At 57.1% G+C, this 24,020-nt stretch overlaps 1 protein-coding gene across 1 annotated transcript in view; it reads left to right on the forward strand.

Annotated features, from left to right (window-relative positions):
* LINGO1 (leucine rich repeat and Ig domain containing 1) overlaps positions 1–21,455 on the forward strand; it is a 79,255-nt gene extending 57,800 nt beyond the window's left edge. Inside the window, exon 3 of the mRNA XM_007110808.3 lies at positions 19,245–21,455. Within this exon, the coding sequence (XP_007110870.1) occupies positions 19,257–21,101 (1,845 nt within the window). The 5' untranslated portion in view covers positions 19,245–19,256 and the 3' untranslated portion in view covers positions 21,102–21,455. The remainder of the gene's footprint in view (positions 1–19,244) is intronic.
* Positions 21,456–24,020: the final 2,565 nt, after the last annotated feature.

Raw genomic sequence — 24,020 nt, forward strand, 5'->3', positions numbered from 1 at the left:
ATGTGTGGCATAAAGTGGGACATGGGTTCCACCTGCCCCACAGAGACCTCCAGATGGATGCCAGCTCCAACCCACTTCCCCAACCCTGCTCCATGCCCCGTGCCACCTGCCCAGCCCCCACCTGCCTCCCTGGCTCCTGGTCTCTGTTTTTCTTGCTAATTAGAGGTCTCAGCAATGACTCCACTGTCCCAGACATTTTAGAGCTGTCATTAATTTCAAGTGCCTTCAGAAATAATCATCACTGTAAAACCCTGAGAGCTGCTGGGATGCAAGCGGGCAGGACCAGCACAAAGCAGGCATGCATGCAGGTCTGTGTGTGCCACCCATTCCTTCTGGTGCCACAGGGGACTAGGCCCTGCCTCCTCAGTCTCCCACAGTGGGGGAGAGCAGGGCTTGTGCTCTGATACCAGACACACACAGAGCTTCAAAGCCCAGCTCTACCTCTTTCACAGAGTAAACTTGGGCAAGTCACCAGCCCTCCCAGAGCCTCAGTTTTTTTCATCTGTACAATGGGGATAGCAATCTCAATCTTGAAGTGGGATGAAGTATGTAAAGTATAGCTTAGACCCTGGCTTACAGTAGGAGCCAAATAAATGTTGGAGGGTCCTGCCCCTCCTCCACAGTCCCCTGACAAACCCATTCCCAGCTTCTCTGCTTTGCTGTGAGCACTCAGGCTGTAGCAGACTGACTCCTTGCAGCCATCAATTCCTGCTTTACTGGGACTTGCTGAGTTTTCACCCTGAAGCCAGGAACATGCTGTCTCAGGCCTGCTCTTGGGAGCTCCTAGTCTGAGGACAAAGAGGGAGGAGACTGGGCCCTTGCCTCTAAGGGCATTTCAGCCTGAGGAGGAGAGACAGGAATAGAGGCAAATGGTCTTAGTTTGGTCTTGAAGCACAGGTGGAAACCAGGGAGAGGACAGGCCGAGCAGGTGGACCAGTAAGGATAAAGGCCTGGAGGTGTGGGTGAACGTTCTTCAGCTGAAGCTCCAGGGTTATGATCTCCAGGTTGTGTCAGTGAAATCTTGGACTGGGCCATTCTGATGTTCCACATTCTTCATGGCCCTGGGATCCCTGAGAGGGCTGTGTTGGGGACTGCCCCACCAGACAGGAGTGGAAAGATACCTGCCCCCAGTGACACCCTACCCCTTTCATGGGGTCTCTGGTGACAAGGCCAGGGACCCGCACTCTCACCAGGCCCAGGCTAGACCCTCAAAAAGGCCTTTTCTCCAAATTCTCCCCGCCCCCCCAAGCCTTCCCTTCCCCATTGTTTCCATTGGTGAAATAAGACAGGGAATGCTGGGAGGGGTCATTTCTTTTAGAGAAACGGAAGGGGAAATGGCTTGGATACTGTTCACATGGAGAACTAAGACTCTGGGGCAATTCCTCCCAGACACACAGCTCTTTGGTCATCCCTGCTGCCTCCAAGGTGCAGAGGGGCAATTGTGGGCCGCAGAAGACCTCACCTCAGGACGCCAACTTCCTCAGCCAGCATCTGGGGGTTGGGGGTGGGAGCAGTGGGCTCTCCCCCATTTCTCCGTCGAGATCACTGAGGCACGGAGCAGGTGAGTCGGGGGCGGAGGTACGCCGTGGCCGTGCAGTGTCTGCGTCAGCCGCCGCACCAGGAATAGCCCCCGCCCCCGCCGCCGCCCCGCAGCGGGTCTGCTAGCCCGCCGGGTGCCTGGCGGAGCCTTTACGCAGGAGCGAGAGAGCGTCTATTCCTGTCTGGCTGGTGGGAGGAGGCGGCGCGGGAGGGCGGGAGCTCACGGGTAACTCACAAACAGCCGGGGTGGGGGAGCTGGGGAGCCTGGGATGGGGGTCCAGGCGGCACAGGGTTGAGGGGTCGGGGAACCGCCTGCGCTGGGCTGTTGAAGCGAAGGGGACTCCTGTGTCGCCTTCTCTCTTCCCCTCCCAGCTTTTATAAGTCCCTCTGCCAAGCCTGCCCCCTGCTGGAATTGGCCCTGGAAGGCGATTCAAATTCCCTTTCCAGGCTTTACTAGCTGTTTGACCACAGGGAAATCACAGAACCTCTCTGAGCCTGGGGTTCCTTCTCTCTGTCACAGGGGTAACAACAGTGCCTTCTCCCAGGGTCGCTGGAGGATGAATGTAGAGTGCACAGCACAGCACAGCATCCTCACTTACTAGGAGGGGGCTTCAGCTAGGCCTGGCCTAGGATGAGGATGGACATAGGAGACAGGAGATGGTTCTCCAGGCATGACTGTTCAGAGCTGTGGTGTGGCTGTGAGACTGAGAAGTACCCAAACTCTGTCGAGCTAGAACAGAAGGTCTGTGCAACTCTCTGGGCTGTGTGTGAGGCTGAACAGTGGAGAAGTAAGATGGTGCTGGGGGTGGGGAGGGGGGGACTGGCGGCCCCACGATGCTAGCCAGGTAACTGCAGTGAATGTCAGACAGGCTCCATGGGGGTCAGGGGCACTGGGAGCAGGATTCCCCGTTTCTGCCCCAGAGACTGAGAGGCTTTGGGCCAGTCTCCTCCCCCACGTCTGTGCCCCCCAGCCTCAGCTTCCTTTTCTGCCTGCCGGGACCCCTACCCCTAATGTGCTCATGTGATGCACTCCCAACAGTGGAGAAGGGGCGAGCATGAGGGGTGGTGTCAGCGTTGATGGTTATTCTAATCAAACTAGCTTAGTGTTAAAGGGCATCTGGCTTCAAGGAGATGGAAGGGGGTGTACAGGGAAGGTGAGGTCCCAAGGGTCTTAGCCCACTCTGCAGGCTTTGCCAAGACACCTCCACCAGCTGAATCTCTGTATCTGCAGGTCAAGGAGGATGTGGATCTGAGGAGAGGTCCCATTCCTTGGGCCTATCTGAGTATGTGCCTCAACTCAGGATCCCCTGGACCCTTGGGGAGCCGAATCCTGAGGCTCTGCGTTGCCCTCTGCTGGTCTCTGGATGCAGTGCCCGCGGCCAGAGCTGGCCAGAGAGGCCTGCTGCCCTCTGCTGGACAGGAAGCCAGGCTGGGCGGGGACCCAGGCTGCAAAAGAGGGCGCAAGACCACGCTTGGGGTAGAGCCGCGAGGCTGGCGCGCCTTCTTCGGCGTACCCCGGAGCTTCCCTCTCTACCTGCCTCGCTCCAAGGCCGCCAGGATGTGGGCCCTCCAGGGATTCGCAGACAATTCCGAAAAGCGGGGACAAGGCGCTTGACCGCGGCTCCAGGCCTCACCCTTCCCACGCCGTCCTCCAAACAACCCTGGTCGGTGGGGAGCCTTACCGGTTCACGTGCGTGTGTCGGTCCACATGGCAGTGTGCAATGACCCCAGTTAACACGTGTGAACACACGCGCTCACATGTACACGCAAGTGGCCACACACCCCCAGGGAGGACCACAGACCGGACTCCCCGCGGCCGCGCTGGCCTGGAACTCGGAGGAGCGCGGTCGTGTGCGGGGCTGGAGCTCGGAGGCGCCGGCCCCCGCGCAAGGCTGGCACAACCCTAGCCCGCGCCCCTTTGTCAGTTTCGCTGCCCCATCAGTGCAGGGCGGTGGTTGGGGCGCTCCTCCCTCTCCGCCCCCTTAGCTGAAAGGAGCCGAGTCCTCCACCTTACCTCCCCCCCTCCCTCGGTTTTGCGGCCGCGCCTTCTCCTCCCCCGCCCGGCTCCCGCCGCTAGCTCGCTCGCTCTCTCGCTCCCTCCCTCCTCCCTCCCTGGCTCGCTCCTCGCGCTCCTCCCCGCGCCGCGGCAGAGCGCGGAGCCCGGGCGGGAGCCGGCGCGGGAGCCGGCGCGGGCGGCCGGCCGGCGACAACACAGGCGGCGGCGGCGGCGGGTCCCGGTCCCGGCCCCGGCCCCGGAGCGCGCGGAGTCCCCACCCGCGCCGCTCCGGCTCCTCTCCCGACGCGGGGGCTCCGAGCAGCATGCGCGGCCGCTGCCCGCCGGCCTCAGCCCTGGCCCCGGCCCCGCTGCGGAGCGCGCCCGGCCTCGACCCCGGCCCCAGTGGCAGAGGCGGCGGCGGCGGCGGCGGCTCCAGGCCGGCCCGGGGCGCAGAACGAGGCTCGTAGAGCCCGCGTCGCTAGTCCTGAGCGCACCCGCCCCTCCGCCCGCCGGGGCCCCGGCCTCCCGCCTCTCCACTCCCCGGCCCTTGCCCCGGCCCCGGCTCTGGCTTGGCTCCTGCCCGCGTGGGGCAGACAGACGGACGGCTAGCCCCGCGAGGGCGCGCGGACTACCGGGCGGAGGTGTCGGACAAGGAGGAGGAGACGAAGGAGGGGGCTGGGCAGGGGCTGGGCAGGGGCTGGGGCCCTGGCGGGGGAGACATGCGATTGGTGACCGAGCGGAGCGGACGGACAGCGCGCCCGAAATGCAGGTGAGCCCGGCGGCCGCGGCCCAGCCCCGAGTGGGCAGCCCTACGGCGAGCGCCCCTGGGGGCCGCCGTCGGCCCGGGCTGTGCCCATCTTGGGGCTGTGGGGCACCCCAGCGTCACCCAGACCCGCTTTGGGGGTCACAGATCTGATCGCCCCCCCGAAGCCTCAGAAATGAAGATTTCTTCTTTCCCGTCCCTCCCACCCAACAAATTCCAGGTTGTCTAGCTGGGACCCCCGGAGCTGGGGAGGGGTCACAGTCCTGCTCATCCTCTGTCCCACCTCCCATTCTGAGCATTGGTCACCCTGAAGGGTAAGCCCCCTGCTCAGCACTGGGTGGTTGCCTCTCTCCATAGACCCCAGACACCCCCAGGCAGCCCTAGCCTGCACCAGGCACCCCCAAGCCGGTGGATGCAGGTCAGGGACCAGGTTTCTCCACAGGCACGGGGCTGGGCGCCACCTGACTCCCCTAACGAGGGGCAGCCCCTTTCCAGCTCCTGCCCAGTGAGGGCGAGGAAAGGGGAAAGAGGGGCTAGGAGAGTGGAGGAGAGGGAGTTGGGGTGGAGGAGGACCCAGGAACCATTGGGGGGCCTCCCTTTGTCTTCAGCCCTGGCTTCTCACTTCCCCCTGCCCCACTTTTCATTCCAAAGCAGAGCTGGTGGGAGGTAGGAACCGGCTGAGAAGAAGGGGTCTCCTTCTCGGCCCCCCACCTCTGCAAGGTGGGCTGTGGGCTTCCTGCTCCCCCAGGCACCTCCAGGTGGATCCCACTTTGAGGAGGGGTGGGGCCAGGCCCAGTGGGCAGTCCCCTCCTGTCTCTTGCCCTGGGTCCCAGCCCAGCTCCATCCAGCCCTGGTTGTGCCGGCATTGGCATCTCCTCTTTGTTCTCAGAGGTCCTGGGGTCGGGGTGGGGGAGTTGGGGCATCTGGGAGGATGGCAACAGCTCTGCCCTGGTTGGGTGGGAGTGCAGGAAGCCCTGAGGTGGGGGCAGTACCATCTGGGCAAGCCCCTTTCCTGCCAGTCCAGCCCTCCCTCTGTCCTCCTCTGCTCGGCTTGGGCAGCTGGAGGGTGCGCAGCCCAACCTGGCCCGCGGCTCCGGCTCTGGCTCAGCCCTGCTGGTCGTTATGCCAATGGCTCCAGCACCGGTGCCTCCCATGCCCAGGGAGCAATGAGCCGGGGCATCGAGGCGGCAGAGAGCCTGGAGCTTCCGCACATCCAGCAAGGAGTGCTGTGAGGGAAGGGAGGGTCAGCTGCTCCCAGACCCTTTGTCCTTGTGTGGGCCAGGAGGGGCTCAGAGTCCTCACACCTCTGGGAAGATGCCAGCACCTGGTCTGCTGGGACAGCTTGCCTGCCCTTCCTGCTTTCTCCCCATGGCCTGAGGCAGGAGACAGGGGATGAGGTGGCAGAAGGGAGAGGCCACAAACTCCTCGGAACCCAGATAGGGGCTCCCGGCAGCACCCAGCTGCCCCTCCTGGAGGGAGGCTTAGCAAAGGCGAGGGCAGGCCCCCTGTGTTATTCTTGTTGTCTCTGCCCCTTCTCCCACTCCCTGCCAGTTTATGTGTGAGATGGGCGTTGGGTAGGGCTTGGTCAAGGCTGCAGTGCTCCCCAGTGCCTGGAGTTAGAGTGGGTCCCGAATCCAAGGGGCCAGGTTTGGGGGGATGGGTGGGTGCTCAAGGCTAAGGTATCATGGCCTGTGGGCTGAGGGCATATTGTAGAGACCACTCAACCCCTTGCAGTCGTCTTCTTCCTAGGGATCAGTTCCCCTATCCCCTGCCCCGGAGCACCCATTTTTCCTATAGTAGATATTATTTTCTAAAACCCAGAATTCCAGGGGGATATCAAAAAGAAAAGAAAAAAAAGTCTTGTGAGGGTTGGTCAGCATAAAGCCAGACAGGATCCCTGGTACCAGCGATGGCTCATCTGGTACTGCTCTCCACGTGCCACCAAAGCAAATGGTGAGAGGATCGTGATTGGGTCCGGAGGGTGGGAGAAATGCATTCCTGCTGAGAGATGAAGCAGTGCACTGGTTTACACAGGGTCCCATGGAGGCATGAGGCAGTGTGTCAGGTGGAGGGTTGAGGAAGTGGGTCCTGTGGGACTAGGGAAGGACCAGGGAGGGGAGGCTGTAGGTGGTGGTGGTTTCAGAGTGAGAGCCTTGGTTTTGCTGCCTGGGGTCTCTTGGTCTAGCTGTGAGAAGACCTACCCAGAAGGTCTTCTCTTCTCCTGGCCCCTCCTCTAGGAAGCCTCCCTGACTGCTCCACGTCACTGACCCTCCTCCTCCATGCACCTACAGTGCCTGGTTTGCACCTAATATTGTACCAGCCAATTCATTCATGCATTTATTCTACACATCCTGGCTGAGCTGCCTGCTCTGCTCTGGGCTAGGCCCTCCCATGGCCCCCATGGATTGCCTTGAACACCCGGGGCAATCCTGGACCCATCCCCTGGGCTCCCCTGCCTGGCCTTGGGGATAGGAAAGATGCTGGGAGGCACCAGGGAGCAGCTGGTTCTGGTAGCAAAAACTACCTGGAAGGAACACAGTGTCTTCAGCCTGTAATGGATGGACAGAAGTAGGTGGTGTCAAGGATGCCCCAGGCAGGGGATGGGGAGAGCCAAGGCAGCGTATTCAGTAGCACACACTGGTTACTCAGAGCAGGATGGGATTTGCTCCTGGGGGCTGCGGCAGTCAGGGATCCTCCAGGAAGAGAGAGACTGGGTATCTCTTGAGGCAGTAAAAGACTTGGCAGAGACACAGAAAGCAGGATTCCAGAATCAGGGACGGTTTTTTTGTAGAAAGACATTGGGAAGGCAAGTTCATTTCCAAATGCATTTGAGGGATGCTGACCTTCATTTATGTGTTGAATGAATGAATGAATATCCTTGGGCTCTGTGGACCCAGTAGAGCTGTTCTGACAACAGTCCCCTCCTCCTGTGTTCAGTTCCTTTAGTGTCATCTTATAGTGAGGTTGTTGAGTGTAGTACCTGGAGCCAGATGCCTGGGTTCAAATCTCAGCTCCACACTGCCTAGCTCTGTGACTGTGGGCAAGTAACTTAATCTTTTGGACCTCAGTCTCCTTATCCGTAAAGTGAGGATAACAGAGGGCCATTATGAAGGCTAAGTGTGTTCATGTATGCAAGGCAGTTAGAACAGTGCCTGGTACACAGTAAACTCTCCAGAACTGCTAGCCACTCCATAGTTTGTATCAGTGATGTGCTCTCAATCTTAGCCTTGTAGGTGGTACAGAGATTTGATTTTATAGCTGAGAAAACTGAGAGCCAGAGAGGTAGAACAACTTGCCCAAAGACTCCAGCTTATAAGCATGGGGCTCCGTCTAGAATGCCTTCTTCCTGAGCTCTGGTCTGCGACTCTTGCTCACCGGTCCAGGCATGGCCTGTTAATTAATTAATGTAGTTAGGATTACTACTACTATGACTACGAATATAATGAACACCATGACCCTACTCCCCAACCTGAGCACTAGCACTTTAATAACGATATGCATCTTCCCGTGTGTTTCTTCTCACCCCATCCCTTGGCAGCCACTACCCTAAATTATCTATTTAGTATTCTCTTGCCTTTTAAAAATCACATTTTAATATAGAGAAATTGTTCAATTTTAGTTAGTTTTGAACTTTGTAAAAGGAACATGAAACTGTGCAGTCCTCTGGAATTTGCCTTTTTTCTTCAACACTGTATGCCTAAGTTTCATCTATATTGTTACAAATAATGATAAATGTAGTTCATTCATTTTCACTGATGCATAATGTTCTGTTGTTTGAACATAAACAGTGTATTTATTCTTCTACTAATGGGTACGTGAGTTGTTTGCCTTTTTACTCTTACAAACAGTGCTGCGGTGACCTTTCTTGTCCCTTCCCCTGAGACAACAGGCAGAGTGTCTCTGGGGCACACAGCTAGGAGCGGAATTGCCGTAGGTCATATTCATATTCAGCTTTACTGGGAAATGTGCCACAGTGTTTTCCAAATTGGTTGGGCCGTTTATGCTTCCCCCAGCAGGAGATGAGTATCCCCATTATCCCCCACCCGCACCCACACTCGGTATGCTCAGACATCTTGACTTTTACTGATAGAATGAGCGTAAAATGATCTTATATTACGGCCTTGATTTGCATATCCGAAATTCACAGTTTCTGGTGTATGAAATGGGGATTGAGATAGGCAGCAGCAGCCAGTGTGTAATGGGTGCTCACTAAGCAATCATTCCCTTTGCACCTCAGTTTCCCCAGGTATTGAAGTGCTGTCTGTATAAACCCTGGGCAAGCGGGACAGGGATGGGCAAGAGCAGTCAGGGAGTTCTCCCCAGTGAAGTGGGAATGAAGGAGGAGCAAGGAGAGCTTAAGTCCCTGCACACTTAGAGCCAAAGGAATCCTAGTGGCTCTGTGTTCACCCACAGGATGGGCAGGGGTGGTCCTAGCTTGGGAGGTAGAAGGAGACTTTGCTTCATTATTTTAATAATGCACAGCCCCCAATAAACCCCTGGCACCTGGTGTGGGGCTTGGCCTTGGTGAGTGCTAAGAGTTTGGTGACCTGGGGAATGAACAATGATGAACATATGTATGTTCGCTCCTCCTTCTTTCCCACCTCCTTGGGGAGTCCTCCCTGATTTCCCTTGCCCACTGAGCAAGTGAGGGCTGGATGAGCAAGGTGGCTCCTGGGCATTTGCAAGGCCCTCAAGCCCCTGCCTACCCTCAGGGGCTGAGAAACCTGGTGCTGGCCAGCTAATCTGGAGCGGTTCCCTCTGCCAGCCTGGTGCACCAACAATTGATTCTACGCAGTGTTCCCCACCCGGGCCTGGGCCCCTGGAGCTGGTTAGAGATGAGCGACGGGGCTGGCGGAATAATTATGCCTATTTCATGTGACACCCAAATTGATTGCCGCCAGGGTGACATTACCAGGGCATTGTTCCTTGTCTCCAACCTCTTATTACGTGTTATTAGGGTGTGTGGTGTGTGTGTGTTTTTCTATTTTTTCCCATTTCAGGGAATTAATCTCTCTCTGCCACCTCCTCTGCTTCCCTCTGCAGAGAAGCAGCTCGTGGCTCCAGGAGTGGGTGGGGGCCCGGCCAGCATGCTTCCTCTGTCTGGCCCAGCACAGGGTTGCAGATGCAGTTGGGGGGCTGGCCATGTCAACTCCCTTTACTGGGGTGCAAGATGGGGGTATCTCAGAGCTAAGAGGGGCCGCTGAGGTGTGGACCCAGCAGAGGAGTCTTCCTGCAGTGTCCCTGATCCACGGTCTCTGCTTGCATACCTCTCATGACAGCCTGCTCACTCATCATCTACCAAGGTATATCTTCTATCCTGAGCCTTCTGATCTTCCATTTGATTCCTCGTACTGAACTGAATAGGCTTCTTCTATGACTCCGCACATGGGTCTTTGGTTCTACCCTGTGGGTGTGCACTGGACCCTTTATACCCTCTGCCTTGGGACACACCTTAGAGATTTGCAGAGATGCCAGGGCTGTCCCAAGTTTGGGCTTCTCGTGAATGCACAGTCAGGTGGTGGCATCAGTTGTGGCTGAGCAGAACACACCACCTGTATGTGTCTGACCAGAGGGGTTCATCACCTCTTGATACTGAGCTTAGTATACATACCAGGTTGGAAAAAATGGGCTTTGGCAAGAGGTTGGCCAAGATTCAGTTGAGCAGAGAGGGCTTTGAACAGTCAGTGCCAAGAGAAGGGCAAGTGTTTTTATTTATAGTTTGCCTGTCCATGGTGTAAATAACTCACTGGACCTTGGTTTGTGATGTACTGGGGGGTTGTTTTTAAGTCTTCTCCCTTTTCTGAGGCAGAAATAATGCAAACCTTCACCTGTCCCTGACCTGGCTGCAGCATGAATGGAGAGGCTATGTTATCCTTGCGTGATGTTGGAGAGAGAAGGCTGCCGTCAGGAGGCCGGGCCTCTTCCTAGGCCCTAACCCTGAGATGCTGTGGGACCTTGGACAAGTTGCTCATGCTCTTGGGCCTCCGTTTCCTCACCTGAGTGATGGTCTCTAGGGTTATCATGCCTCTGGAGTTAGACAAGCTCAGTGACCTTTGGCAGGTGAATTAATGGCTTGGAGCCTCAGTTTCCTCATCAGTAAAATGGGGCTAATGGTACTTCCCTCACAGGGTATGTGGTGAGGGTTGGTGGGGTCATTCTGCAAAGCATTTAGTTTATGTGTTCCATATAAATGTCTCTTCCCTTCCTTCTCCTTGAATTCTCTGCCCCCAGCCCTATGAGAGCAGTATAAAGTCTGCCATTCCCTTTTCTAAATGAGGAGTTTAAGGCCCCGAGGCATAAAGCCACTTGCCCACGATCATGCAGCTCAGCAGCCCTTGAACTTGAATCAGAGAGAGGCAGTATATACGAGTGGTCAGGACAGCCTGTGGTCTAACTGCCTCAGGACTAATTCCATCTCTGCTACTTACCACTGTGTGATTTGGGCCAAGTTGCATCACCTCTCTTTGCCCCAGTTATCTAATCTTTAAAATGAGGATAATAGTACCAACCTAATAGGATTGTTGTGAAGATTAAACAAGTTCATGTCTGAGTTCATATCATGCTAGCTTTGTGACCTTGAGCAAGTTACAGAACCTCTTTGTGACCCTGAGCAAATTACAGAACCTCCTTGTGCTTTGTCTTTTCCATCTGCACAATGGGAACAATAACAGGACCTACCTCAACAGGTTGTGGTGAGGTTAAATTAATTTTTATATGTAAAGTACTTAGAATAATGCACACCAAAAGTCCTCTGTTAGGGTTTTTCCAATCATCATCATTATATTTATTAGGTCTCTGGCCTTCAAGTCCCACATTAGATCCACTACTCCCCTTAACTCCCCCATCTCCACCCTGGATTTCTGAGACTGTGACCTCCTCCCTCTCCCAAGCCCAAGGCTTGTGACCCTCGCAGGTGGGGATTGGCTGGTTTTCAGGCCTCCAAAGTCTGAAATGGGCCAGCCTGAGCTGTTCCCAAGGTAGAGGAGCCTGAGGGTTGGAGCAACTGGGAGAGGGCCCTGGGTGCCCCAGAAAGAGGGGGGCTGAGGGGAGATGAAGCAGGCATGTCTGCTAGGCACCTCCCAAGGGGCCCCTGGCCTGGGCGGTGGATGGGGCCAGAGTCCTTCGGGGGCATCTTCCTGTCCCCGAGGGCCTGGGTTGGCATCTCAGACCTGGAGAGAGATGGGAAGGGAGGTATGGGGGTGCAGGACCATCACTTTCCTTGAGACCCATCAGGTCACCACATGGGTGCTTGTGTACCCTTCCTCAATTCTGGGACAGCACCAATCTAATTAGGAGTGCTGTCTGCTCAGGCAGGCCTACAGCAGACAACAAGGAAGCTTCCCAGAACCAGTGGCTCCCTCCTGCCTCCCCCAGGCCGGCTCCTAGCTTCCCCACTGGCCTCTCACCTCAGAACAACCGTGTGGAAGGGCAGGCAGGGTCCAGAGTGGTCCAGGACTCACCCAAGGTCACACAGCAGGGCAGGGTGCCCTGGCCAGAGCCCAGTGCCCTTTGCCCACTCAGAAGTAGCCTTCTCTAGGCCTTACCCCACCCTTGCTCCTCTGCAACGAGCCAGCAGCTCCTAGAGGGCAAAGCCTATACACAGAAGCCTTTAAACACTAAGATGCTTTGCCAATTAAAATTCATAATTTATCCCACAAATGGCCTGGGGCTGCGAACTGGCTGGAAGGCTGTCAGCTCCTGAGATCAGCTGTGCTCAGTGGGGTAGGCGGTGGGGTGGGCAGGGGCATCCCTCCCTTAGGTGCAGGGGGCACGGGTGCTTGCCCAGGCCCACACAGGGGCAGCTGCCCTAGCAAACAGGCAGGCAGCCACACTGCACCCTGTCAGCACCCTCCAGCCCGGCCATGGCTGAGAGGCCAGGTGAGCACCTTTGGGAGAGGACTGAGTTTCCAAGTGCCCCTAAGAGATGGGGCTGATGGCAGTGGCCGGGGGTGGGGGTGGGTGCAGAGAGCAGCAGTGGCAGGAGGAGGGACAGCAGGCACACTCACCCACATAGGCCACACATGGCTGCCTGCTCACAAACGTCACACACAGGCACCCCGGGGGCCCAGCAACTGTTTGCTAGAACCAAGAGCAAGAGGAAAATAAAGAATTATACACGACAAAGGACATGACCTCAATTTCCTTTCAGGTTGATTTTTCTCTCCCCGTTGGGGGCGGATGAAGGAGGAGGAGAATGGAGAGGGAGAGGGCAGGCAAAGGCAGGCCGACCAGCCCAGGAGGAGACGGACGGACGGACGCGGCCCAGCTGCCTGCCTGCGGGCCACAGTCGGTCTGGATTTCTCCTGCCAGAGCTCAACCTGGTGCTAACCCCTCCTCCCAGGGTTTCCTTTGCCCCCATACCCCCTCCCCGTGTGCCAGGGGGCAGCCCCTGCCCTTCCCCAGGCTCTCAGCATAGCCCTGCTGGATTAGACTGGCCAGGGAATATCAAGTTTCCCCCATTAGCAGCTCACACCTTAAGCCATTATCAGCCATTCACACCTCAGCAGGGATTAGCCCGGGAAAGCCAGAATGGAGGATCTTTAAAAGGAGTCCAGGGACCCGGGTCAGGATTTGGGGTAGGAGAGAAGCAATTAGGAGCCCCTGGATGCCCTCAAATGTTCCCAGACACGAGTCACTTCCACCCTGCACACCTTTGCCCGCACCGTTCTCTTGGCTGAAATGCCGCCTCTCCCGCCCCTGACTTGGCCGGTGGAAATGTATCTGTAGTTCAGCCTGAGCCCACATGACACCTCTTTCTCCTCCTTGAAGCCTCTGTAAACAGCTTAGACCAGGAGTTGAGAGCTGTTCTGGGGAGCTGTCCCAGCAGCTGTGTGTCGGGGCTCTCTGCTCCTTGAAGCTGGGCCCGGCGGTGCTAAGCTATAGCAGCCCCAGCCCTGTACTGGGGGCTCTCAATCTGGGGGCCACAGAAGGGGAGGCAGCAGAGGCTCTAACAGAGGGAGGAAGGGAGAGAGGTAAACACACCAGCAGTGCTTGGCAGAGGGCCACCCAAGATCCAGATGGACCCCCCAGGAGGTGATCCTTCTTCCTGGGGACTTGCAAAGAGCGGCTTGGGGTAGAAGACCCTTGAGCTGGATTCTGAAGGCTGAGTGGGAGATCTCCAGGCATGGGGCAGATGGTCGACCATCGCTGTGGGAGAAAGGCCCCAGGATGGAGTGACCATCGGGGCTTTCTAGACAGGCCTCACTCCACCCCCCCCCCATTACCCTACTTTCAGCCACGTGGCCACAGCTGCCTCTGAACAGGTACTCTTATCACGAACGTGCTTTATCATTTCATGGAATGGATCCAGCTGCTCTGTGCCCTGGAGCTGAAGGCAGAGAAGGGACTTCAGACAGGCAGGAACTTGGGGACAGGGCAAGTCATGAAGAATCTAGACCTTGCCTTGCCTCCAGTCTTTGGTGACACAGCGTAAGTCCCTTCACCTGTCCGAGTAATCGACCCACCTCAAGGGGTGGTGGTGGGAACAGGATGTGCTAACAGGCCCAGGGCTTTCAACAATCAGCAGGAAAGGGTAGTAGAGTTGGGCAGGGCCCGAGGCCGAGGCCGACTCTCTGAAGCCCTCAGCCCCCCATCCCACGTTTGCCCTCCCTCCCCCCTCCTTCCCGCTGCAGGCCCAGTCTTAGGAATGTAGGGTGTCAGGACAAGATGAGATCCTGCATAACAGCCTCAGTTCCCAGTGAAGAAGCAGCCTGTCACAGTTGCCCCAGGTCACACAGCCAGGCTGAGAACCCAGGGGGCCACGGGTCCTGGGGATGGCAGTGGGCACCTCTGTGCCAGGGATCTCATGCCTGTGTGTACTGGGGATCCCTGCGGTCCCTGAGGAACACTGAGTGGGAACACCATGAAATATTGATACTGTAAACCAAAAATAACTGAACCTTCCCTCCTGTGCTGCAGCCGACCCCAAATTAGGCGAGATTCTAGCACAGACAGTGGCAGCAGGTGAAGGAGAATGGTACGGTGGGAAAACACTGGAAAAATTCAACCAAAAATAACTGAACCTTCCCTCCTGTGCTGCAGCCGACCCCAAATTAGGCGAGATTCACTGGAATAATTCAGTGTCCCTGAGGAACACTGAGTGGGAACACCATGAAATATTGATACTGTAAACCAAAAATAACTGAACCTTCCCTCCTGTGCTGCAGCCGACCCCAAATTAGGCGAGATTCTAGCACAGACAGTGGCAGCAGGTGAAGGAGAATGGTACGGTGGGAAAACACTGGAAAAATTCAGTGTGTTCAACATACCATTTTCTGACAGTTGTGGAAGAGCTTTTGTCATTTAGGGGGCAAGTTACCTACATGCAGCTACCTAAGGACTAGTGCCTTCCCTTAGCCCTGGGGGCCTTACCCTAGCGCTGCCGCGACACGCCTGCCCCTCCTTTGGCTCTGAACTGGCCTGTGTGTCTGAAAGAAGTCCTGCTCCACTTGTGGTAGCTCTTGGGACAGGCAGCCTGACCAGGAGGAACGGAGCTCTGCTGTTGCCTAGCTTTGTAGCCTAGGCCTAAAGGCAAAGGAATTTCCTTTTGGAAGCCTCAGCTTTTCTCATCTGTAAAATGGGTAGGAAATATCTCTGAATGCTGGGTGAGGGTTTCTAAGACAGTGTGTATAAAGCCTAAAACCTGGCCTGTAGCAGGTGGTCTGAAGATGCTAGTCCCAACCCTTCCCTAAGTGCAGGCGTCTGACCAGCTCGTATGGGCCAGGCTGGCTGCGTGGTAGAGGCACGCCCCTGCCCCCAGGGGCCTCCAGATGCTGCCTTAGGAGATAGAATGACCCCTGACCTCTCTTAGGGTTCTCCAAGTCCACCCATGGATGATCTCATGCCCCTTCTGTCTCCACCAGTTATGCTCTTTAACCCTGAGCCCCGAGGGACAGCCCCAATGTGAGGCCCCAGCTGGGGATGCCAACCTCAGATCCTTCCAGTCCCAGTAAAACTGCAGTTTGGGGCCTGAGCCCTTACTCATCTTCATTCCTTAAGCAGGTTTGAGGATGTTGACTTTCTAGCTGGGGAAGATCCAGTTTCTGTGTGTGTTCCCTCAGGGACCCTGGAATCAGCCCCTCCCTGCACGGCGGGGGAAAGGGCAGAGAGGGCAGGCGTCCTTGAGGGGCACACAGTGGAGTGGCCGGTGTGGGGAGCAAGTGAGCCAGGCTGTATCTGCCCCACTACGTGAGTGAGGGTGTGATGGTGGCAGGTGGCCCTCTGCAGTGCAGGTCTGATGGCTCGGCTGCACCCACCGCTCTGGGGTCGGGAGGACGCAGGCTGCTGTCGGCTCTGTATGCTGTGGCCCGGGCACGGCTCTCCTCTGCCTGTCCACCTGCCAGCCTTTGATGTTCATTTCCTTTGTATTTATTGGTCCAATTTTTAAAGTCTTGCCCTTGTGGGAAGCCCTTCAGGGGGCAAGGATCCAAAATAAAACACTGATTAAAATGCATAAAACACTTCTCCTTGGCCATTGCAGGAGTAACCAGCAGGATTAATGGTGCCAGGAGGGCGGGGGCAGCACGTTACTCACTCAGCAGTTTTGGTGACCCCGTCAGACATGACCTTACCAGTATCCCTAGATGACAGGGACCCCATGGGGGTGTTAGACCTGGAGACCAGGCCCAGTGTGCTGAACCAGCTTGGGAAGCCATGTTAGACCCTCTAGGCCTCAGTTTCCCCATCTTTCAGGACAGTCACATGTAAAAGGCAATTCGGAGGATGTGCCCTTCTGGAGCTATCCTGGTCCCGTGGAGTATGGCCCATTGCTCTGGGGGTCTAACTGCCAGGCCTGCCACACAGGGCAATGCCGATCAGGTTTTCTTTTTCTATCAACATATTTGAATCCACCAGGTCTCTCTTTGCTCAGTGGGCCTGCTCCAGGGTCAGCTTCATGAGAATGACTTCAGCCCCTGAAAAAACTCTCATGCACACACACTTCCTTTCAAAGAACATTCAGTTGAGTCTTTTCCGTGCCACACCTTGGTCTGAGGCTGCAGACACATCACCTGCCCTCAGGCACCTCACTCTCTAGCAGGTGAGAGAAATGTACCCATGGGAGTTTGACCCAGGATTAAACATACGACACAGGAGAGGCGCCAAATGCTGAGGCTTTGGAGCACATTTCCCTCTTTGCTCAGGTTACTAGGAAGCTCTCACCTTTAATCATTATATAGGATTTTGTGACCTTCTTTCTTGACTGGCTTGCCTTATTTAGCTTTATCTTATCATCTTGTAACATAATTTTTTGGTCATTGGCTCAAATCATTTTTAGAATGAGATGTGCTATACATCAGTTACATAATGTCATTACTAATAAATCTAAGGTACTTCAGAGTTGTGGGCAAGAGATGATTTCTGACTGAGTAGATCGGGGATGGCCTCATGGAGGAGATGGCCTTTGGGATGGATGGTCACAAAGGCTGCTAGGGCAGTGAGGCTGGGAGAGATCTCCAAAAGGAGATGGTTTAGAGCCAGGAATGTTCAGGACAAGGCTGGGATACCTGGGTGTTTTCCCTGGGGGGAATGGTGGGAGAGGAGGTAGATGGGTAGGTTGAGACAAGGGGGTGGAGTCTTCGTATGCCAGATTCTTGTCTGTATAAGGGTCTTACCGACATCTCAAGGTAGCCTGTGCACTCGCTATCCCCTCTCTCATTCCTTAGCACCCTCTCCATCAGCCTACCCCACGCCCCAGCGCAGTGGTGAGCTGGGTGCTAAAAGTCCTATTTACCTCTCCCGGTCCCCAAGCTCACACCCACGCCAGCCCCAGCTGCCATCCCAATTACTTATTGATTGCCTGTCAGGATGTTTGCTTTTCTGGTGGGTCACTGGAGCATGTGTGACTTGTGGAAAATGGCCTGATGAGGGTGGGGTGGGGGAGGCCAAACCACAGAAAACTCTGGAGAGAAGATGAGAGGGGCTGAGGGGAAGGGGGGGTGGTGGTGGACAGAGCCCTTGGGAATAACAAAACATTGCAGATTCTATAACATGTCAGTGACACCAGGAGCCCTCTCTAGTTAATCAGTCACTTAGTCGATCAGCAACCAGGGAGTGCCTGTCAGTCCTGGGAGACCGCTGGAGCATTGTCATTGAAGTCCGACAGACCAGAGCCTTGGTCCCAAATCCACCTCCTCAACTGGCTGGGTGTCCTTGGGCAGCCACAAGCTCTCCGAGCCCCAGTTGCCGTAAGGGTTGAAGTGCAGATGATAAGACCTATAGCTTTGGAAGTGGAGGCTGTGTGCAGGTGTGGGGAGGAGCTTGAAGGAGTGGGAGAAGGGCCTGAGCTGGGGCAGAGAGATGGGACCTTCCCAGCTTGGGCATCCCCTTCCTACAGTGAGGCCCCCTCAGGGCCATGAGTGTGGGCTATGTGGTTGGCAGCAGAGCCCCAAGGGTGCCAGGCTGGGTGGGATGGATCTTCACCCCCACTAGCAGTAGAAGGGCTTAAGCTCGGCCCCCAGAGACCATCTTGGTCCAGCCTCTGGAGTTTGAAGGAGTCCAGACTAGTCCTCCCAGCCCCCTAAGTACCCTGCTGGGCCAGTTTCCCACAGGGTGGAACAGAGATAGAGGAGGGAAGGGCAGTGTAGCAGAAGTGGGAGCAAGTGGCCTCTGAATGCGGGCCAGGAGAGAGTAATCGGGGGGCGAGCTCCCGCACACCCCTTGCTCACACCGCCTGCAGCCTGTACTCAGGCTGGACCCCTATCCCGGCACCGTCTCCCTTGTCATCACCACCCAAATCCTGCACGTTCCTCAGGGCCCAGCTGTAACAAGCCTCATGTCCCCAGTGCCCCAGCGTGGACCAGCACCTCCAGGGCTACCTGCACCGTCCTGGGCCGTGGGGGTCTGACTGCTCCCCCATCGGACCAGCAGCTGCACAGAACCCTGGTACTAGGAGGAGGGTGACTGGAAGCCGGAGAGACAGACGGACGAAGCCCGGGGGGAGTCTTTGAAGGGGAGTACACTTCCAACTGGGGATCAGAAATAGCTTCTCAGAGCAATGGCCTTGAAGATGGGGTTTCAACACACCGGGGAAAGGGACATATTCCAGGAGGAGAGCATAGCAGGAGCCTGAGCTCAGGAGCCTGGGTGGGTCACCATGGGGACCCAGAGGAAGGGTAGAGTTGGAAAGATTCCCCAGGGAGGCACTACGGCTGGGTCCTGGGCTTCTGGAAGGGGGCACCCTCCACTGATCCAGAAACCCCACTGGGGAGCAGTTTCACAAACACTGGGGGGAACCACTGGGCATGCTGGTTGCCCAAGATTCTTGGGCTTCGAGCTCAGCACAGTGCTGATGGGGAGGGAGCCGTGGTGTCTGTACCTGGGGATGCTCAGGCTGAAGTTCTGAGAGGGTGAGCCCCAGCAGCCTCAGAAGCCCTTGCCTGGCAAGCTGGGGCCCAGACGTGCTCCTCTGCTGGCTATTCCTAGAGGCCTCAGCCTTTGAGCCCCTTTGATTCCCTCTGTGAGCCCTGAGGGCAGCTCAACAGGTCTCGCTTTATCCCTGATGAACACCAGGGGAAGCTGAGGCTCAGGGTGCCAGGTGGGGTGGGAGGTGCACGCCTGGAGTTGCATTGTCTGTAAAACGTAAAATGGAAAGGAGGTGGATGCAGCCTAGGGTGCCAACACCAGGCTCATCTGAAGTGACCCTGCCCCTTCCATGAACCCCCTGGATCCCGGGGATGCCGGAGGGTCCTTCAGGAGGGCTCTGGGTAGGGTAAGGGGCAAGGAGGAAGCAGCATGGGGTGGCAGGAGGCCCTCTGGCCTGGGCATCTGGACCTCACTGTGGGGTCCCAGGCAGGTGTCATATGCCACTCTGGACCCCTGCCTCTCTCTCTGTGTCAGGGACATCCTGACAGGGCAGGAGGGCAGAGGGCACAGAGGGCTCTGGGTGGGGGTCCAGCAGACACTGCCCTCTAACCGCCCCCTCTGTCCTGTGCTTGCTCCTGGCCACAGGTGAGCGAGAGGATGCTGGCGGGGGGCGTGAGGAGCATGCCCAGCCCCCTCCCGGCCTGCTGGCAGCCCATCCTCCTGCTGGTGCTGGGCTCGGTGCTGTCAGGCTCAGCCACAGGCTGCCCGCCCCGCTGCGAGTGCTCCGCCCAGGACCGCGCAGTGCTCTGCCACCGCAAGCGCTTTGTGGCGGTGCCCGAGGGCATCCCCACTGAGACCCGCCTGCTGGACCTGGGCAAGAACCGCATCAAAACGCTCAACCAGGACGAGTTTGCCAGCTTCCCGCACCTGGAGGAGCTGGAGCTCAATGAGAACATCGTGAGCGCCGTGGAGCCTGGTGCCTTCAACAACCTCTTCAACCTCCGGACGCTGGGGCTCCGCAGCAACCGCCTGAAGCTCATCCCCCTGGGCGTCTTCACCGGCCTCAGTAACCTGACCAAACTGGACATCAGCGAGAACAAGATCGTCATCCTGCTGGACTACATGTTCCAGGACCTGTACAACCTCAAGTCACTGGAAGTCGGCGACAATGACCTCGTCTACATCTCCCACCGAGCCTTCAGCGGCCTCAACAGCCTGGAGCAGCTGACGCTGGAGAAATGCAACCTGACCTCCATCCCCACCGAGGCGCTGTCCCACCTGCACGGTCTCATCGTCCTGCGGCTCCGGCACCTCAACATCAATGCCATCCGGGACTATTCCTTCAAGAGGTTGTACCGGCTCAAGGTCTTGGAGATCTCTCACTGGCCCTACTTGGACACCATGACTCCCAACTGTCTCTACGGCCTCAACCTGACGTCCCTGTCTATCACACACTGCAACCTGACCGCTGTGCCCTACCTGGCGGTGCGCCACCTGGTCTATCTCCGCTTCCTCAACCTCTCCTACAACCCCATCAGCACCATTGAGGGCTCAATGTTGCATGAGCTGCTAAGGCTGCAGGAGATCCAGCTGGTGGGTGGGCAGCTGGCCGTGGTGGAGCCCTACGCCTTCCGCGGCCTCAACTACCTGCGCGTGCTCAATGTCTCCGGCAACCAGCTGACCACACTGGAGGAGTCGGCCTTCCACTCGGTGGGCAACCTGGAGACGCTCATCCTGGACTCCAACCCGCTGGCCTGCGACTGCCGGCTCCTGTGGGTGTTCCGGCGCCGCTGGCGGCTCAACTTCAACCGGCAGCAGCCCACGTGTGCCACGCCCGAGTTCGTCCAGGGCAAGGAGTTCAAGGACTTCCCTGATGTGCTCCTGCCCAACTACTTCACCTGCCGCCGTGCCCGCATCCGGGACCGCAAGGCCCAGCAGGTGTTTGTGGACGAGGGCCACACAGTGCAGTTCGTGTGCCGGGCGGATGGCGACCCGCCGCCCGCCATCCTCTGGCTCTCGCCCCGCAAGCACCTGGTCTCGGCCAAGAGCAACGGGCGGCTCACAGTCTTCCCCGATGGCACGCTGGAGGTGCGCTACGCCCAGGTACAGGACAACGGCACTTACCTGTGCATCGCGGCCAACGCGGGCGGCAACGATTCCATGCCTGCCCACCTGCACGTGCGCAGCTACTCGCCCGACTGGCCCCATCAGCCTAACAAGACCTTCGCCTTCATCTCCAACCAGCCGGGCGAGGGAGAGGCCAACAGCACCCGCGCCACCGTGCCTTTCCCCTTCGACATCAAGACCCTCATCATCGCCACCACCATGGGCTTCATCTCTTTCTTGGGCGTCGTCCTCTTCTGTCTGGTGCTGCTGTTTCTCTGGAGCCGGGGCAAGGGCAACACCAAGCACAACATCGAGATTGAGTATGTGCCCCGCAAGTCGGACGCAGGCATCAGCTCAGCCGACGCACCTCGCAAGTTCAATATGAAGATGATATGAGGCCGGGGCGGGGGGCGGGGACCCTGGGGCGTGCCGGGCGGGGGAAGGGACCTGGCCGCCATCCGCTCACTCTCCAGTCCTTCCCACCTCCCCCGAGCCCCTCCACACACACTCTTTTTCTCCCTCCCACGCCGTCCCCTGCTGCCCCCGCTGGCCCTCACCGCCTGCCCAATTTCTACCAGGACCTCAGAAGTCCAGGCCTGGGGACCCCACCTGCACAGGGGCACACGTTGACAGACTGGAGTCGGAAGCTGACACGGCACAGTCGATAATTCAATAAAAAAGTTACGAACTTCCTCTGTAACTTGGGTTTCAGTAATTATGGATTTTTATGAAAACTTGAAATAATAAAAAGAGAAAAAAAAAAACTATTTCCTATAGCTAGTCGGAATGCAAACTTTTGACGTCCTGATTGCTCCAGGGCCCTCTTCCAACTCAGTTTCTTGTTTTTCTCTTCCTTCTCTTCCTCCTTTCTCTTCTCTTCCCCTGTGGGGAGGGATCACTCAGGAAAACAGGGAAGGAGGTTCCAGCCCCACTTGCCTGCCCACCCAGCCAGGGCAGTTGCCAGGAGCAGGTTGGGTGGTGGGTCTGGGCCCAGCTCTGGGCTGGCTGTTTGCAGAGAGCGGGTGGAGGGGACAGGGCTGCCCAATGGGGGTGAGGGCCTGTCTGCTGAGCTGCCAGGCAGCACTACTGCCAGGGGGCGGGGCCTGGCTCGGGTGTGGCTGAGACTCTGGGCAGGGGCTGGGGTCCTCCTGGAGGACAGCACAGTCAGTGGAGAGAGCCAGGGGCCGAGGCCTAACTCTGGTCCCAGCTTTGCTGCTGACTTGCTGTGTGGCCTCGAACAGGTCATTGACCCTCTCTGGTCCTCAGTCTCTACATCTGTATAAACGGAAACGCTACTCCCCGCCCTGCCTACCTCACAGGGCTGTTGTGAGGAATTGATGAGATGATGTATGTGAAACACTTTGTAACCTGTAAAGCGCTGTGCACATGTGTGGGTGACTGTTCTCATTATGGTCATTATTATCTCACTGTGGGTGGTGGGGCTCCTAAGGGATCTCCATGGCGTCAGGGTTGGGGGCATGCCAGGGGAGGGCCGCCTCCAGGGACTTCCAGAGGCTTCTCCCAGGACAGCTGCCTGGCGGTGACCGTAAGCATTGCCTGGATGGCCAGGGCTCTAGACCCCCCGAGGAGTCCCGAGGCCCATGAGCATGATCGCTTCCACCACCTCTGGTGTGGGGTCCCCCCAGGCAGAAGCCCCTTACAGCTTTGACCTGGACCTACCCAGGGATTGGGAACACCAGATCTCTCCAAGCCTTCTTTCCATAAGCATTTATCAAGTGCCTACTGTACGCCACTTCCCATGTAGAGTCCCCAGTCTTTGGGGCTAGGAAGGCAGTTCTGGGGCTGCCCTTAGGACCTCCCAGACCCAGGTCACCAACCCAGTCATGCCCCGTCTTCCACCAGGCTTTACTCTGAGCCTCCCCTGGGCTTTGAAGGGCTCTGGGTTTGGGACTGGGAGCCACCTGCATGTGAGCTGACCAGGAGAGTCAGAAGTGGCCCTGTTCATTCTCACCAAACCTAGACGCTCCAAACTCAACCCTGGAAAGGGAAGCGCTGAGTGATGATAGAAGTGTGAAGAGCCAGACAGTTCAGCTTGTAACTTTTCCTGAATCCATGGGCTCTAGAATTGGGGGCGGTAGCTCAGCCAGCAGACCATGTGCTCACCCCCCATCTCTGTCGGACAGGGAGGGGCACCAGGTTCAGGAAGCTTGGCTTCACCCCTCCAAGTTTCCTCTTTCTACCTGGGGACTCCTTGGATTCAGCCCCACAGTGGGCCCAGGGTGACCCTGCTGCCCATTAACCCTCAGGCTAGGGGAGAATCCAGCAATGCAGGAACCCATGGGTACAGACTTAGCTGAACTTGGGGCTGGGGAGATGCAATAGGGAAGTCAGCCCTCAGCAGCAAGAAACTTCCAGAATGAAGCTCCCCCCATCAGGGCTCCTCCTGGGGGGGCTCACACACCCCCACCCAAGCTGGCATGAACTGGGTAGCTGCATGCCTAGCAGCTTCTAAACCAAGCCTCTGGTGGGATGGCAGGGTGAGCAGAGTCTGGCATGGAGTTGGCACTCATTCATTCATTCACTCATTCATTCAGTTTACAGACGTACCCAAGAGCCTGCTCTTCTCCAGGCTGTCTGTGTACACTTGCCCACATCTCCCAACCACCACCCCAGACTGTCCCTGGTTCTGGGGAAGCCTCAAGCCCTCTGAACTGTGGTTTTATCCTGGGAAGAAACAGGATCCTCTCCACACAGGATCCTAGAATTTTGATGTGGAAAAGGTTGCTGGTCCCGGGGTCGGGGGGCAGCCTAGACTAGTGATGATAAGACCCTGAGGTTTGAGGTCAGGTCTGAGTTTGAGGTCCTGTTCTAGCACTTACTAGCTGTTTGGGACTGTTTCTTAACCCCTCTGAGCCTCGGTCTTCTCATCTGTAACATAAAGATGATCTTAAGACTTTTGGCCATTAGGAGGTCAAATGAGGGAGCATAGGTATATTTGTTGGTTGATGTAGTGCCTGGCACTCAGTAAACCCTCTACCAGTGGTGGTGGTGATGATTACTGTTGGGTCCAACTGTGATGCAGAGCCAGGAGCAGAGAGGGTGGTAGCTTAGCCAAAGTCACGGGGCTTCTAAGTGACAGGACCAGGGCCTGGAAATTCCAGAGCCGCAGACTTCTAAGCCTCGCTCAGGGCTTCTCAGGGCCAGGCCTGGGGACCCCCATCTGGCGGGAGACAACTTTGGGGACCTCAAGGGCAGGGAGAGGAGTCCTTGGACATGGGGGTGGCTTGTATGCAACAAGAGGCCAGTGGTACCGCATGAGGCTTCAAGAACTCGACAGGCCTGCCCACCTCCAGA

The sequence above is a fragment of the Physeter macrocephalus genome, chromosome 11, assembly GCF_002837175.3.
Source record: "Physeter macrocephalus isolate SW-GA chromosome 11, ASM283717v5, whole genome shotgun sequence".
In the NCBI taxonomy this organism is placed as follows: domain Eukaryota; kingdom Metazoa; phylum Chordata; class Mammalia; order Artiodactyla; family Physeteridae; genus Physeter; species Physeter macrocephalus.